Genomic DNA, 16933 nt, shown 5'->3' with positions numbered 1-16933 from the left:
CAAACTGCACTACAAGGTGGAATATTTGCAAAATCATAACTATGACCTATGAATACGTCAGTGCCATTAAGATGAAATTCTTGTGTCACCAACATTTTAACGTTAGGCATATAATTCTAACAGCCTCTGTAAACTAATATCCTGGCTGCTCGAGGCTGCTGTTTTCTCTGACAGCTTCACTTAGATTAGAATTAGAAACGCTGCTCTGAGACTGAGAGAACTAACAGTGCTGCATGTTGTGCTGTTAGTTTCCAAAACACGTTATTCATGGTTACATACAGTTTTAGACTGATGTGGGCCAAAGCCTAGCATAGCCTGCAACGTTATTGTGACGGACACATTTTATGTGTCAGACCCAGGACCCTGAGCAGTTATGGACTAATATTATAATGTATGTATTTTGTATTGCTGTCCCTCGTTCTCCCTGCTTGTAGACGTGTGTGTGTGTGTGTGTGTGTGTGAGTGTGTGTGTGTGTGTGTGTGTGTGTGTGTGTGTGTGTGGGGCCCTGGCAGGTGATTGGCCACACCTGCAGCTGATCAGGCCTGTCGGAGGAGCTATTTGAGAGTGTGGTGGAGCTCTCTCCGACGCTGGATCATTGCGTGGCTTCACGTCAGTCTCTCGACCAGTTCCTAGTTTGAGTCTGCTGCATTATTGTGTGTCTGACGGCTTCCTCTCGCTTATGTCCCCAGGAGTTACGGGGAGACGAGAGGACAGCGAGCACGGGGTGCTCATCACGGAGAAGCGGAGACAGGAGCACTAGCACTGGGAAGAGGACACGTCACGGGAGTCGGGAGAGCACGGGATTTATTGTCATGTCTGTCCATCGCTGTAAATAAACGCACTGCTTGTACATAGAGCACCGCGCCTGTGTCCTCCTTCCCTACACCCCCACGGTCTGCCAGCCAGACCGTGACATTATGAGTGAACTTGGCTTTAAGTGACTTACAGGTTTCTCTGAAAAATACTTTCTTATATCCAGGTTCTTCCTCTTTGCTGCCGTCCTCCTCTCCTCCTGGGAGCGCAGGCTTGCCGCTGCTAAAACTCAACGGAGCTCCCTGAAAGGTTCAGCCAATCACATTGGCCATATTTGTCACATGAGGTAGGACTCCAGTACAGGACGTAATTTAACTCTTTCGGCACCGCTGGGTGAATGAGACGTTGACAGATTTTTTTTTCTTCTTTCTATCAGGTTTGCTTTTCTTTACTCGAAGAGATCAAATTATTGGTGAGGACAATTCAATAATCGCTGGATATTGGTGGGGACATGTCCCCTCCGTCCATGCCAAATCGACGCCCTTGCCCGAATCGATTCAATCCATGATTCGATCCGATTTGGGGAAATTTTGCCTCAGACAGTCAGCAATATTATAATTTAGATCATACCCCCCCCCCCCCCCCACACACACACACAGCCTTATGGGTACAGTAGTCTCCTGCTACACCTCCTTTTAGCTAAAGACATACTTCATAATGACTCACTCAGCTCACAAGAACAGGAATGCAGAGCATTATCAAACGTTAAAATGATACACATCTCTCACTTGTTCACTTACATTTAAACGAAACACATAATTGTAAACATCTCTAACAGCCTAAGCCAGCTTTGAATAGGGCCTGAATGGATAACTTCAGAGAATTACACATCCAATCTTACACGAGGTCTCACCGCTCGACCAGATCTGGTAACAGTCCCTGTTGGTGTGAGGTGGCTCCTATTTCTCCTTAGAAAACCTGTCTGTCTCTACCACATAAGATCTGGGAGCACTGGCAGGTCCAACTACTGCTCCAGTGGTTCCTTCAGTAGTAATCCACACCTTCTGTCCTGACTCTATGTCTGCGGTTGTAGTGTTTTGCCTGCTCACGCCTCCCCTCCTCATCCTTCTCGCGAAAAGCCTGTAGGTCGGGCCACTTTGGCACCAGCTTCGCAGCAGCTTGTGGCAGAGAGGTACGCAGGTGTCTCCCCATGAGCAACTGTGCCGGTGAGAGCCCATGTTCCAGTGGGGTGGCCCTGCACGCTAGCAGTGCTCTGCTGTAGTCACAGTCCTCTCAAGTCTTTAATGGTACGATCAGCGCGTTCTGCCTCCCCGTTGGCTTGGGGGTACCTGGGGCTGCTCGTTTCATGTGTGAACTGGTACTCTTTAGCAAAGTGCTTGAACTGTTCTGATGAAACTTGCGGCCTGTTGTCCGATACCACAGTCTCGGCAACTGCATGTCTTGCAAAGGCCTCTTTTATAGCATTAATAGTGACCTCTGCTGTTGTGTCTCTCAGTTCAGCAAGTACCAACGACCAGATTTGGTGTGTGGTAGTAACAGGCAAATGAACTTTTGTTTTTTAATGATTTGAATATATATGAATGCTTGTGCATAAATACACAAACAATACACATATGCTTTCATGCTTTCAATTGTGTCATTTACGTGATCTAGGTCAGCGGTCTCCAACCTTTTTTGCACCACCGACTGGTTTATGCCCGACAATATTTTCACGGACCGGCCTTTAAGGTGTCACGGATAAATACAACAAAATAAAACTAGTACCGGTACCGAAAAAGAAGATTTATTCATAACACACGTGAAAAGACCCAGGAAAACCGAGTTAATGATAAAAACGATAACAAAATAACGCTGAAAAGCGATAAAAACCCTGAAAACCAGACATTTCACACCTGAGCCTCAACTCTCGCGGCCCGGTACCAAACGACTCACGGACCGGTACCAGTCCGAGGCCCGGGGGTTGGGGACCGCTGTTCTAGGTAGCTCTGTTTTGGAAGTTCAGTTCAAGCTAGAAATGTGCTTTGGAGTTTGTACGTGTTTTGTCTCTAGGGGCCACCACATATATTTCTATTTACATTCAGGTGACAGCAATCCATGGATGGTTTCGACATGCAAGAGGATATTTTCCCCGGTGCCCAGCGGGAGAAGACATTGCTTGCGATGTCGATGAGGTCCTGTGGCCAGACCCCAACAGACGGCGGGATCCATGAGCCCACGTATGCACAATTGTCATGATTTTTTGTGTGTACAGTATAGTGTTTTTTCTATTACTGTATTATGTTTGTGTTTTGCTTTATCTGAATTCATGGTGCTGCAGTGGACAATATTGAGTAGGCCTATTTGCTTTTTTTGTTTGTTTGTGTCTCCTGAAAATGTGCCTTCAGAATAAACAATGACAATGAAAGACTGCAGTGTTTTATATGAAGTAGACTAGTGTGTCCCCCTGATCTGATCTGCATGTGATGCAAGTATGTGTCATTTTGTCAACAGAGTTACATCTTGACAGAGGAATGTTAGGTTTTGACAGCAGAGTTTCAGTTTGGCACAGATGTGAATGGTATATTTTGATGTGTCATGTTTACTTGTGTTTAGAGTTTTGGCACAATGAGCGACGTTTTGCAAAATGTGTTCAAGCAACGGGCAAAAACTGTAACATGTTTTTCACCAAAGATTTCAGCAATTATAAAAATTCAACTCAAGCTATTCAGCTATTAGCATTCACACTGCATTTTCTACAGGAAGTACATTTTATATACCAGTTTCAGTTCAAAGTGCATTAAAAATAATAAATAATTATTAAAAATAATACCATCAATATGTTACTGCACTACACTTACTGGACTTGTGGAAGTATTTTGAGAACCATAAGAGATTCTTACAAATGTTTGAAAGAAAAAAAATCTTTAACATAGCTGGAGACTCGTGTAGAAATATGAATGAGTTTATAAAGTTTCTGTCATGGTGTGCTGTGACAGGCAGGTAGTAGGACCCAAACACAGGACTCTTACGTGGAATGAAACTTGAATCGGCAGCTTTTATTGCTGGAAACTCAGGTGGACTCAAGAAACTACAAACTAAGAAACAAGAACTAGGAAAACAAATCAGGAACTATGAACAAGAATCAAGTAAAGAACACGGAGGAGAAAAAACACCCAGCCCACTGAAAACTAAAGAAACCCCCAAAAACATGAAGAACAATCATTAAGGAACATATTTACATATTTAGAGTTACTGCAACACCAACACTGGGTCACAGCTTCAGTGTCAGTCGGTGACTTTTGGTCTGCAACAGCAGCAGAACAGACTTCTCAGTCTTTTGAAGAAGCCCTTTTTCTTCTTCTTGCTCTGACGGTCTTCGGACTTCATTCTGGCTTCAGGTTCTGGAAAAGGTTCCTCAAAGGGAACATCAGGAACCGGCCCAATTTCAGAACAAGATCCGTTGATCATATGATCTTCACCTTCAACACAGGATTTGGACTCGCCATAGGGTTCCTCACAGGGAGCGTCGGGCTCTGCAACACTTTCTGACAGAGCTCCTTCGATCGTAAGGTCTCGAGTACTCAGACTGGATGCCCTTTCAGAAAGAAGTTCCTCACAGGGAACGTCGGGCTCTGCAACACTTTCTGACAGAGCTCCTTCGATCGTAAGGTCTCGAGTACTCAGACTGGATGCCCTTTCAGAAAGAAGTTCCTCACAGGGAACGTCGGGCTCTGCAACACTTTCTGACAGAGCTTCTTCGGCTGGTGGAACATTTGCCACTGAAAGGCCGTCAGAGGAGCGCTCACCATTTGTGCTCTTCACATCAGGACTTGAAGGGGGCTCAAAGATTTCACATATCCGGATCCTTGCTACATCAGCAATGGTCTTCAGCAACAGGGGTGCAAAGTTTGCAACTTGGATAGACAGAATTTCTTCAGGAAATTTCTGTCTAATCTCCGTCAGGATGCTGTCGACCAGATCGTCTCGGATAGAGCGGGTGAAGACGGCCTGTGTTTCCATCGCCGTGAGGCTCTTGGAGACACGATCTAAAGTGGCCTTGGTGACACTGGTGGAGAGGATACTTAGACTCTGGGAGGCCATGTTTAGGAGGGGACGAGGAGGAAGCTCCCAGAAGCCCTGGAGAACGCGGGGAACTACCTCGACCACTACCTCCTGCGCGGTGAGCAGTTTGCTGTTAGGCTGTTCCTGCTGCTTCTTTTTCAGGATTTCAACGTAATCCTTCACCGCGCTGAGGAATTTAGGTGCTCTGTAGAAAAACATGATAAGAGTTATCTGTTAAACATATTCAAAGCATCATTTAAATATTGAAACACTGTAGCTGGACTGTTAACCCTGTAACCACCTTTGTATCATACATGAGTTTCTGAGACCTCGATCTCATCAACATGATCAATACTTGCTATAATTTCTAAATGTTGTGGACAAAACTCTTTTTTAGTCTAAAGTTAACATTGTCGTTAACACAAAGTTGCCAAAAACACCCAGTGTATCAAATGTGATACAAAAAATAAATACACAATAAAAGTAAATCATACACAGCATGACATAGCAAAGAACTCATGTGTGGCTTTTGTTTAAAGGGTTGATAAACATCTCAGTTCCAAAGAATCTGAATTTTCTGGCTGTTTTTTGATGGGTTGGGTCTTACAGGGTTAATAACTGTATGTTACATGTGACTCACTGAAATTTAGGAGGTACGGCCTCTGGGAACTGAAGAAGCAACCTGGCTTCAAATTCAACGTCCCTCATTTTATTGCTGACGTTCACCGCCCACACCTGAAACAGAAAACACATTTACAGTGCGCTTATGTGTAAAGGTTATGTGCACGTAATGAAAAAAAAGTCTTGTGGGTTTTCTCGTCTTACCAGCCTTAGAAGAGGTTTGGCTTCCTCTTCGTCAAAATCCTCTAACTCAAACTCCCACAGCCTTCAAAAGAAAGCAAAGCAGAGGTTTTCTCTCAGCACTTACACGTCATCACAAACAGACTTTCAGGTGTGACAGTAACTCACTGCTCTCTGAGCGTCTCCCTGCTCTTCTCCACCAAAAGATCTCTCAGATCTTCAGCAGTGAGGTTCGGTGGAATTAGATCTTCCTGCTGAAGTCTGAGAAACTCCGTCATTATCGCAACCTAAAAGTAAAGGAGACATTTAATCACCACCACTCTCAGGTCCTCAGAAATGACCTGATATTTTCTGTCAGCTTTGGTTTGCATGAATCTGGGTCTAACCTGAGCCTTGTAGCCCGGAAGATACCAGCAGATCTTTACAGCTGTTTCATAAATCGGTGTGTTGAACAACACCTGTCAAAGAAATAGCAATTTAGTCATTGTTACTTAAAATGATTCTCAGTTTGTCAACTTTTAAAACGACATCAAATTCTTCAAATTACTGAAATGCAGTAAAAGCAAAAGCGTCACATACCCTGATAGGCTTATAGATTCCTTGACTCTTTTCCATTTAAACGTGTTCAAATCAAAGTCAGGAAGAAAAACGTCAACTGCTCTCCAACGATGGCGTACGGGGGATCTGGACCTGAAAATGCTCTCAGCTCGGTGGTCTCGCACAGATGAGCTCTTTTGACAGTCTGATGTTTATTTATGAATGCAGAATTTCTTGAGCAGTCACCATGGAAACTTGATGCAGCTTCATGTTGTTAAATTAAAAGTAAACACTGTGTATTTTGCACTACACTCCACTAAACTTATCATATAAGTAAATAAAGTGTGGGTTAGGTCCCTCCTGTGGAAAGAGCCACACAAACCGATGGATCAGAAAAGACAAAGTCAGCTACAGCATGCCTTTTCATATTATGTGCCTGCTTATCTCCATTTCTTTACAGTAGATGGGAACTTTTGCAGTAAAGCAATGGCTTACAAACAGTGGACTGTGGACTAATGCAGACATCTGAAGCCTGACAGCAGCTGGTATATACACAGCTTTGGACAAACTGGCCCTTTAAACAGCCCAGAGGAAGAAGAGACCTCTGCGTTATCAGTGCAGCCTAAAGCACAATAATAATAATACTATTAATATGATTTTTAGAGCAATAATGCCCCAAATAATGAAGTCATTAATTACACATTCATCATGCTTCACAGGAGGTCAGGAGTGACCGATGAACGTGATGCTACATTAGAGTCTGTCCTATGAGTTCAGCAGGAGGAGGTGAACCCACAGCTGGGACCAGTTCTCTAGTGGGTCCAGTATCATACTTGTGTTCATCCTGGTCTGAACCTGGTCAGAAGAACTGACTTCACTTTTGAAAATTCAATACTTATAAAAGGTAACCCCAAACAGTCTACAACGGCTGTTTTCTGTCCACCGAAGCAAATTTGATTGACGAGGTTTTTGTACCTTCACTTCTCCAAAAAGCAAATAAAGAGATTAAACAAAGATTTACTGAACGACCGTCAGAATTCCCAGAGCTAACGTAGATCGCTTTATGCTCTTGAGTCAGGAGGGATAAGAAAAGTGACTGCAAACATTGTGGAACGATTCATAGCGTTTGATTGCTTGTGTGAATGTATTAAACAGGAAACCAGGAGCTGCAGAAACCCAGTAATGCTGAAGACGCATGCGTGTGCGTTTATTACAGGTTTTTCTGAATGCTTAAACCCTAACTGTGATTCTTACAGCACAATTCCTAAAACTATTGATACTTATAGCAAAACCACTCACTGAGTGTGCAAAACTAAAAGCACAAACACTGCTTTGCACTCAGTTTGCCATTTTGTAACACACACTTTGCAAACCTGTAGCTACAATCCACTGCACAGCACTCTTTTTGCAGAACTGTAAACACAACTCACTGCTTTGCACTCAATTTCCAAATGATCAACGCACTCCTAGCAAAACTATACACATTTATGGCCATTATTTACACTATTTTGTCAACTGTCTGGCACACTGCCACATGTGAAAGCTTTTTTAGATAATTAGTTCACTTTGCAATCAGCCTAAGCACTATGATACAGGTAAGCTCTGTGTGTGGAGTACAATGGAGGGAGCAGGAAGAGTGAGAGGAGGCCGAGGAAGAGGACGTGGAGGTGAAGAAGTAGGATGAAGAGGACGACAAGGACAAGGAGGAGCAAGAGGAGGACGAGGAGGGGGGAGAGGACGGGTAAGAAGAGTAAGAAATAGAATTGCTGATGACATCAGAGCTACAATAGTGGACCATGTCATCAACCGTGGAGTGACCCTGAGGGAAGCTGGCCAACGTTTTTTTTGGTTTTTCTCAAACTTAAGTAACTGAAACCTTTCATTGAACTACAGCAGAAACAGATTGGAAATGCCAAGTTATTCTAACACTAGTGGACTTGTTAAACAAAACATTTGTTTCACTTCTTTCTCAACATGCAGCACCATTAAGAACAGTGGACCAGCATAGTTGGTCTGCATGAGCACACTTACTGCAACAGTTGTACATGCTGAAACTGGTTGCTGGCAGCTGATGTGAAGAAATGTCTGGACACATCAAAAGTTTTCTTTTTCATTTTTTCCCTCCCTTGGATAACATACACATGGCAAATAAAAACATGTAACTAGGGTGACGTGAAGTGTGTATCATCAGGTTTAACTAAAATATAATGAGGCTGTCCATCTGTGAAGTAATTGTTCCTTCAAAAACCACTGTGACAACAGATTTTATTTCATTCATTTGATGGTTTTCTATTCTGTATACTGGAACTTTTTAATAGCCCCCCTGTCCACACATCCTTGACATGAGACTTTCTGCAGAGTTGCACATGATGAATGCACACAAAACTTAAAGTGTTGCTGTCATATTTTTTTGGATGTGGTTTGTTGTCATAATCAAGAACGTGTCTTATTTTTTTATTTGTTTTGTTGCTGATCGGCCATTGGACTGCTGAGCCTGCAGTGAACAGCCAGTCACTGACTCTTGATGCTAGAGCAAGGACAACTGAGCTCTCTCTCTCTCTCCCTCTCTCTCTCTCTCTCTCTCTCTCTTTTAAATAAATAATACGTTCGAGCTGTTTATGTTTTTGACTTGTTATGGACTCTGACTGGCAATGGGAGGGCTGGCGGACTCATATTATGGAGGTGGAGGGTAGACACATTTTGTGTGCAAGAGACCACATACTACAGTGGTGATTGACACAGACTTCAATGGACATTTAGGTGAAGGGAACAGAGGTTATGAGGTGTTGGGTAGGTGTGGTGTTTAGGAGAGAAATCTAGAAAGACAGATGTGGGGCAGATTTTCCAAGTGGAAATGGCCGTGGTGCACACATACTTCAAGAACAGGGAGGAACTTGTAGAAATATATGAAAGTGGAGGAAGCTGCACACAGGGCAACTAAATATTATGCAGAAGGTGAAATCAAAAAGACAGGAGACAAGGAGGTGTCAGGGAGAATGCAGCTATGCAGCATCAAATGGTAGTTTGAAGGATGAGTTTGGACATCGAGAAGAGGAAGTGAGTGAAGGCAGAGACATGCAGGAGTATAAACAGGCTCTGGGTAGTAGGGAAGACTTACCAGATGGCTGGGATAGTACAGCTTTATTGAGATAAACTGCCAAGAAGGGGTTTGACGTCTTCTCTGCACAGAAGAAAGGGAAAAAAGAAAAGTGATTTTGAAAGTATTTGAAGGAAGAGATTTACAAAGAAAAAGAAGTGTAGTTAGTGAAATGAAGAAAATAGACCAAGAAACTGGGAGGCTAGGCATGTAGCAGAAAGAGGTGACAAAGGAAAAGGCTCAGTGCCACGTATGTGAAGCTGGACCCCAAGGAAATGAGGGAATGAGACTTGCTAGGCAGAGAGTGAGTTTGAATGGATGTTCAAACCCAAAAAAAAAAAGATATATTCACATAACATAGATTGAAAGAAGCTGCAGGTGGCACAGCAGCTTTAATGTCTTCCAGACAGGAAGTTTTGGAAAGAAATATCATCATTTCCCAGATTTTACTATCTTAGTGTTCTGTAACAAAATCACTGTTGTGCGCATGGTGTTAGAGATGATGATGATTACAAACAAACTTAATGTGCTAGTCGTGCTTTTCTTGAGGGATTTGTCCTTCCACCAGTTTTCATGTCATTGGAATCATTTGTATTCACTGATTCTGGCACTTATTTCATCAAACCAAACTCCAAGTAAATACTTTCGGCTTTTTGGTTTTGTCAAACGAACTAATGTAAAGAATGCCTGGCTGTGCACTACACCACGCAGTGGGAATTTGTCTTCTCCAGTTAAATTCAGGATTAACTTGCTTTATAACACAGACCTCAAAAGTAACCGTTATAACCCCAAACACAAGAAAATGTGATCTACAGCACAGTGAGAACTGGCAACGCTTATCTGGAGGGGTCAGAGTGAATGAACTGGACACCTGTAGAAGCAGGATTTGATTTCCACTGATTTCCTTTCCGATCTGATACCAAGTAAAATTCAGGGTGGTATCGACGATACTGATCTGATACGATACTCTGTACAAAAACTTATTTTTTTTACTCTCTTTTATTTTATCTCAAATTATAGCGTCGTAATGATCACAGGACATCAGATTACTTGTTCTTATCACTTAATGATGCAGAATTATCATATAGAAATGAAAAACCTGAAGTTGTGGCTATTTGTTGCCTGCCTGCAGCATTAAAGGACTCTGAGAGACGTCTGTCTCGCCCTGGCAGCACCTCTCCCTCTCGTCCTCTTCAGTTCGCCTCAACATACGCTCGTCATATTCTGTGATATGATTCACTCTGAGGTGTTTGACCAGGTCAGCGGTGTTACCACAACACCTCACATTCTTGCCACATGTATGGCAAACCACGTCTCAGCTGTTCGTGGAGGTAAAATACGTCTGCACATGACTCTGTTTACGCTCAGCCATTGTTGTGAGTGTGCACGCCAAGGGGCCGGACACAATGACGGGTATCGGAGGAATCGATATTTCAGTATCGATCCGCACATCACGAGTCGAGATACGTTTTAAACTGGTCCAAAAAACAAATGCATATTTTCCCGAACCACTGTTCCTTGACTAAGGTGGGTAACGTGATGAGGTCAAGGAAGGGTGTGACGGAGATTTGATTGAAAAACTTTGTCGTCCGTTAAAGTTTCACGTTGGCTTTTTCATCTTGAAAGCCCTCTCTGCTCGTGTCCAACCCGTGTGAACAATCACAGATGTGAGAAATGTAAACAAACCGTCCGCAGAACGCTGATCAGGTTATTTTAAGCGCAAGAAAACAAAAACGTTGCGCTCACCGTCGGCGTCACGGACGAGGCCTGGGGGTCCGGGCCCGTCCACAAAGGTCATTGTAACACAAATCATACGATTGCTAATGAAAATGCTATAAAGCTACATCGCAGATAAGTCTCTGGAGTAACAATCAAGGCCATGTTAGTTATTTGATGAATAGTATCTGTGCCACTCATGGCGCATGACTGAGGAGGACGTTGACCTCTGCAAGTCAGGAAAGTCTGCTGCTCATTGTATAAATATGAGATTTTTTTCAAAAACCAGCCATCATCTCGGAGGCTGACTCCAAAGTACCATCTCACTTCAAACTTGCAAAACAAGTCGAGTCGATGCGAGCGCACTGCTTGTTTCTAGTTAGTCTTTAAGGATGACAGCATTAGTCTGCTCCTTTGTATGAAATAAAGTGAGTCGAGTCCATGTGGTCTGGCACCCACCCACATTTCTCTGCTAGTGATCCATGAGGACTCCACCTTGTTGCCAGTTCTCTTGTGTGGAAGCTTCAGGAAATGACAGCTTCACTCTGACGTGTGTGAGCTGTGTGAGGTCTGTGGTTAGAAGTTTACAGTGTTTGCTCTTTGTGTCGTCTGTAATATGCTCTATGGCTTTAAAAAAATGGCCACATGTTTCTGTAGCTGAATTTGTCCATCTCTGACCTTCTGAGACTGTATTTTCAAACAGGGACGTTCTGACTTTTCTTCACCTTGTACTTCATTCTGCAAATGTTTTATACTCTATTAGAGTTATTACATTATTCTGTTATGCTATAAAATCAACCCCCATATAAGATCGTACTTAAGAAATACATTTAAAACCCTTCCTGTGCAAATAACCCAAGTTATCTAGAAGAAATAAAAACTGCACCGCAAACCAAACTCAGGTGTTCGACCTGTTGAGCTCGGGAAACTAACTGGTGTTTCATTTTAGTGAGTGCTTTGTTAGATTCCTTCATTTGAACCAAATGAAGTTGATTAAAGTTGATGCATTGATGTGTTTGAAGTGTTTTGTTAGTTGCGATGGATCTCCTGCTGTCTTTTTTCCTCATTATTAAAAGAGGATTTCTTTGAATTTCAAACATCCATTTCCTGTTTATCTGGTCCCGGGTCACAGGTGCAGCAGTCTAAGCAGAGAATCCCAGACCTCCCTAAACAACCACTTCCTCCAGCATATCCAGGACAATACTGAGGCATTCCCAGGCCTGCTGAGAGATATAACCTCTCTAGTGTGTCCTGGGTCTGCCCTGGAGACTCCTCCTCATGGGACAGGCCCCAAACACCTCACCCAGGATATTTTTAATGAAAACATCACAAATAAGTCGTCAGGTCTGATGGTCACATTTGTGAGATTCAACCACCATAAAGCAGAGATCACACAGGACACACTGTGTAACCCTCAGCTCAGGTGTGTTCAGGACATTTGCTTGGAAGAAGCCGTCTGTGGATAAATCCTGCTCTCCACCTCAGCTGTCAGGTTTATCCAGAGAACGGCCGTCCTGACTTCCAGCAGCCCCACAGTCCTCGTTTCTAATAAACTGGCATCACTGAAATGAACTGTCTGCCTCGCTGTTCAATAATCTGCTCTTTGCCAATTTCCCAGCAGAAGCTTCCACTCATATCAGCATTTTTCTGTGATTCTCACATGAACTAAACATAAAAAGCTGAAGCCAACCTCAGAGTTCCCCGTAGTGAGGAAGAGTTTCCTCTGAGCCACAGCTGAGTTTGATGCGTCCACAAAGGAAGACTGACGGGAGGACAGACTCTGGGAGAAAGGCAGATATTAAAAGATATGAATACAAAGTACGCTGCAACAAACAGGACAGCAGATTATGAAGAGCGGTTAGACCTTCATGTGTCAGTCATTGAAATGTGATCAAAGTTACCTGTTTGACATCCTGATAGAAGAAAATCAGCTTCTTGGATCCGTTTGCAGCAAAGAATTCATGGATCAGACTGAACTGGAAGAATCTGACATTAATGACTCAAAGGTTCAACTCTGAGGAAGGATCACGTCTCTGAACTTACTCTGTCATCAGAGACGATGGCGTCTTCCACCGCCGCCTCCTCCAGGCTGCCGGCGTCGGCCAGCCTGCTCATCAGGTATTTATGTCGGGCATCCAGAGCTGCCCGCCGTTCCTCCTTCACGGCTCTCGCCTGTTTGGCTACTTCTCTCCTCGCCTCATTGGACAGCAGCATCGTCCTTTTACCAGACACCTGGAGAAACATCAGCTCAGTCTACAGACGCAGAGACCAGTGAGAGCTTGGCCCAAACATCTGCAGGTTTCTGAGGACCACGTTTGACCCTGACTGGAGGCATCGATTCTGAGAGTGACTGCCTAAACTGAGCTACTGTCCCCCCTCCACTGAGACGTTGTCCTGTGATGTGTCATGGGGGGAAGTGTTCCTCACGGTTGGACTCGTGACAAGTTCAGTCAGTTTATTCAAACTTTAAAAAGACGCATTTTCAGTCTCTGGATTTCAGCAGAAACAAATGTGAACACAGCACTTTTTGATTGAGTATAAAAGGATGAAAGAGTCAGTGATTAGTAACATTGTTGCTGACTGATGCTGTTGTAGAGCTGTCTTTGGATCCTCACCTTCCTGGAAGCCTTCCCTGGATTGCTCATATATCATTAACTTGTTTGTGTTCAGTAGAATCAGGTGTTGTGGATGCAGGTCGTAGCTGTGTGAGGCCTGTACAGTCAGCGCTGTGTGAGCGCTGTGTAACGTTAGCTTAGACTTCTTTCTGTTGTTATCATCCTTCAGGTTAATGTTGTTTTCATTATGCATCACAGGAAGTGTGGGTGGCTGTTAGCCTCACAGCTCATGGAGAGTTGCTGCTGCTCTGCCTCCTTTTTGATGTTTCTGCTCTTTGTGGCTTTGTGTTACTTTGTGTCGTGTCTGAAACAAAGTGAGTCCATGTTACTAACTGTAGTCGGCTCTCTGTCTCGTGCACAGCTGACTGTTGTCTGAATGAAAGTGTTTTTGTACTTTGTGTAATCTGTTGGGTCTTTGAGCCCTTTTTAAACAGCATATGAGCCATATGTATGTGTGTATATGAAAGGTTGTTTGTAATACATCAAATTGTTGCTTATTCTAGAGCTGCTGCTGTGCCTGATTGGTCTACTCGCTCGAAACTGAAGGTTGACTTGATTCTTTTGGTTTTTTACATTTTGTCAATAAACCAACTTCTTTATGATTTGAACGGCGTCTCTGACGTGTCACAGGCCTGTCAGCTTTCTTGGTGATTGGTATAGATTTGAGCTTCATGCTCTGGCTGTTGTTGGGTTTTCCTCTTTCATATTAAAGCTTTTGTCCTACATTTGGCTCTAAAGTCTAATTCTAATCCCAGCACTGTGTCTGGGTGTGTGATGCTTGTTTTCCTGCTCTTTCTCATGAAACAGTCACAACATTCTCAGTCCAACTTTCACTCTTTGCTGCGTTTGCTGCAGCTGCAGTGAACATGGTGCCGTTTGCCTTTAAGAAAGTTGTGCACAAAGGCTTTTTCTCTAGCAGACAGCTGTGTGGCTAAAAGTCAGATCATTTTTTACCACCTCAGTCACACTGGACTGAAACAAGAGTGAAACTAGGAAGAATCAGAGTTTGTCCAGTGACTGCACTGATTTTCTTCATATTCACAAACTGATTCTAAGTAGTTGCATCAGCTAATCACCCGGACACTGAGCGTCCAACACGCTCCCTGAAGGGAAACGATTACATCCTCCAAACAATCACAATCTGTCTCTGAATGACTGGAATTATTCTCTGATTTGTGAATAACTGGAGTTTATCAATGCAGACACGTTGCCAACATGATGAAGTCAGTCTGAGTCGCATCTCTTTGGCTAACTTAACTCAAGTGGTTGCCGACTATTCTGGTTCTATTCCCATATAACAGCAGGGTTGCTGAGCACCTCTGTCACTCTGCACTTATGTTCCCAGTTCTCTTTTGTGGAGGAATTTTCCAGGAATTCCTGGGACCAGCTTTCCATGAGAGACCCGATCAGGAGCGACTGTCCTGGACACTCCCAGCATCACAGGGACTCACAAACCCGTCTACCACAGTGAGAAGACTGATGGTCACAGGCCCACATGTAGCTTTAGATCACACGTGTGCACTTCCTGTGGTCACTGCTGTAACTCTAGACTCACCGAGGGGCCAGTGGTTGGTGAGGCAGCAGCAGCTGAAGTCATGTGACTAATGGCTCTCAGCTTCTGTCCTCCTATTCGCCGGTGTCCTTCACCTGTCACACCTGGTCAAGAAAGAGTGAGAATGTTCAGAGCTTTAATGGAAAAGAATATTATTACATATAAAAGGCCTCTAACAAGTATTGTAGTGTTAATCAGGATGAAGTCCATCATGAAGACTTCAGAGTGCTTCAGACAGTCGGTGTTTCATCCACAGAGCCTCCAGTCTGCATATCAAAGGATCCTGAGGAATGACAGTGAACCCCGAGTTCCCCTCATTACATTCATGTGTGTGACTGTGAGGAAAAGGTGATTGTATGAACGTGTGTGAGCGAGTGAATGAGGCTTGTATCAGAGTGGAGATAATGTCAGCGGCACAAGCTGGACGCTGCAGGTGTCACATGTGAATCTGTGCATCAGTGTCTGCACCTTTGTGGAGGTGAAGCTCAGGAGGTTTGGATTTGTTCAAAGCTCTGTCTGCTCCATCTTTCTTTCCCTCAGGCCTCTCCAGATCAGGAAGGAGGTCCTGTTCTCCTTCTCCCTCCTGGATTTCTGGATCCAGGGAAGGATCAAAGTCTCTCAGCCCAGCATCAGAGCTTCTGGCTGGGGGAGGACTGGAAGTTTCAGCTGGAGGCTGAGAGCCTGGATCTGCTATCTGAGTCACAATTCAAATATTCTCAGTAATCTCAAAAAGCAACAGAAAGGTGCCATTTTCATGAGCAGTGGGTTATCCAGCAGTTTGATTCATGTCAGCAGCATTTAGTTTGTAACTGCTGACTCACCTCTGGCTGTGTCCTGCTCTCAGGGTCACAGTGGACACTGTACCTTTGACCGAAGCTGCAAAGACAGTCAGCAGGGGTCTGGATGCATTCAGCACCACGTCCTTGTTGGGCAGACACCTTCAGTGACAGGACAGACAGTCCAAAGTAAGGAGACGTGGGACACAGTGAAGACACAGAAACAGAAACCAGAACTATAATCACAAAACAAACTCAGAAACATAAAGAGTGAATCAGCTGATTCAGTGTTTGTGACAAAAACATGGATCCTGGTTAATAACTTTTATTTGTTTGTTTCTGTATTATTTTGTGTATCGTTCTTATGAGCTGTTGTTTTGTCAGTGAAATATTATTTCATTGTTTTAAGCTTTTTGTTGACTTTGAAGTGCTTAAGTTGATATTTTTGAACATTTAATTTGTTCGATTATTGTCGAGTCGATAAAACTGTCAAACGCACAGCTGCTTCCAGCACGGCCGGAGGAGAGGTGGCCGAGCAGACGCACAACACACACAGCTCACAGGTTTGCATTTCTAGATATTGCAGATGTTGCAGAAATTGAGAGTAAAGAACTCAGAGATCCAGCGCTGTCTCCTGCCCCTTATTTATACACCACAACACAACGACAGGCGTAACTCACACAAACGGGTAACATGAGGCTCAGATGCTTTGGACGTGTTCACATATACTGGACACAGAATGATGAAGATGGAGCTGCAGGAAGGAGGAAAAGAGGAAAAACACAGAAAAGATTCACAGATGTGGTGAAAAAGGACACGACAGCTTCTGTTTGTTAGTTTGGTTTTTCTTTATTTGGTAAAGATTCAGAAATAAAGAGAAGATCACATGTTTGAATATTATATTAACGTTCTGTAATTACAACAAGTTGTAAAATCTTTCCAGAGTGAGACAGAGACTGTGCAGAGACTGTAGAAGGACAGAGCAGCAGCAGAGCAGTCCAGATACACTGATGATCCTCTGTC

The 16933-nt window shown here is 43.6% G+C and overlaps 2 protein-coding genes and 1 long non-coding RNA gene across 3 annotated transcripts; 1 reads left to right on the top strand and 2 right to left on the bottom strand.

Annotated features, from left to right (window-relative positions):
- The first annotated feature begins 495 nt into the window (after positions 1–495).
- LOC146682088 (uncharacterized) lies at positions 496–2915 on the top strand. Its single transcript, XR_014918006.1, has 3 exons — positions 496–610; positions 691–1100; positions 2857–2915. It is a non-coding gene; the product is annotated as an uncharacterized LOC146682088 (long non-coding RNA).
- An 874-nt stretch (positions 2916–3789) lies between these two features.
- Positions 3790–6449, bottom strand: LOC146682087 (uncharacterized). The gene is made up of 6 exons (XM_085448479.1): positions 6197–6449; positions 6004–6075; positions 5786–5904; positions 5642–5702; positions 5457–5551; positions 3790–5021 (listed from the first exon to the last, which is right to left on the bottom strand). Exons 1-6 carry the CDS (start codon positions 6230–6232, stop codon positions 4040–4042), a joined length of 1365 nt encoding a protein of 454 aa, XP_085304605.1. The 5' UTR covers positions 6233–6449; the 3' UTR covers positions 3790–4039.
- A 2649-nt stretch (positions 6450–9098) lies between these two features.
- Positions 9099–16481, bottom strand: LOC146682086 (uncharacterized). The gene is made up of 8 exons (XM_085448818.1): positions 16410–16481; positions 15956–16072; positions 15603–15828; positions 15138–15238; positions 13011–13199; positions 12869–12943; positions 12658–12747; positions 9099–9335 (listed from the first exon to the last, which is right to left on the bottom strand). The coding sequence occupies exons 1-8, from the start codon at positions 16479–16481 to the stop codon at positions 9099–9101; spliced, it is 1107 nt and encodes a 368-aa protein (XP_085304944.1).
- Between the last annotated feature and the right edge of the window lie 452 nt (positions 16482–16933).

The sequence above is a fragment of the Copadichromis virginalis genome, linkage group LG23 (assembly GCF_057382275.1).
Source record: "Copadichromis virginalis isolate Kocher_CV1m ecotype Utaka linkage group LG23, C_Virginalis_male_GT1.1, whole genome shotgun sequence".
In the NCBI taxonomy this organism is placed as follows: Eukaryota; Metazoa; Chordata; class Actinopteri; order Cichliformes; family Cichlidae; genus Copadichromis; species Copadichromis virginalis.
The sequence above is the reverse complement of the archived record's forward strand: the minus strand, read 5'-3'. Positions and strand labels throughout refer to the sequence as shown.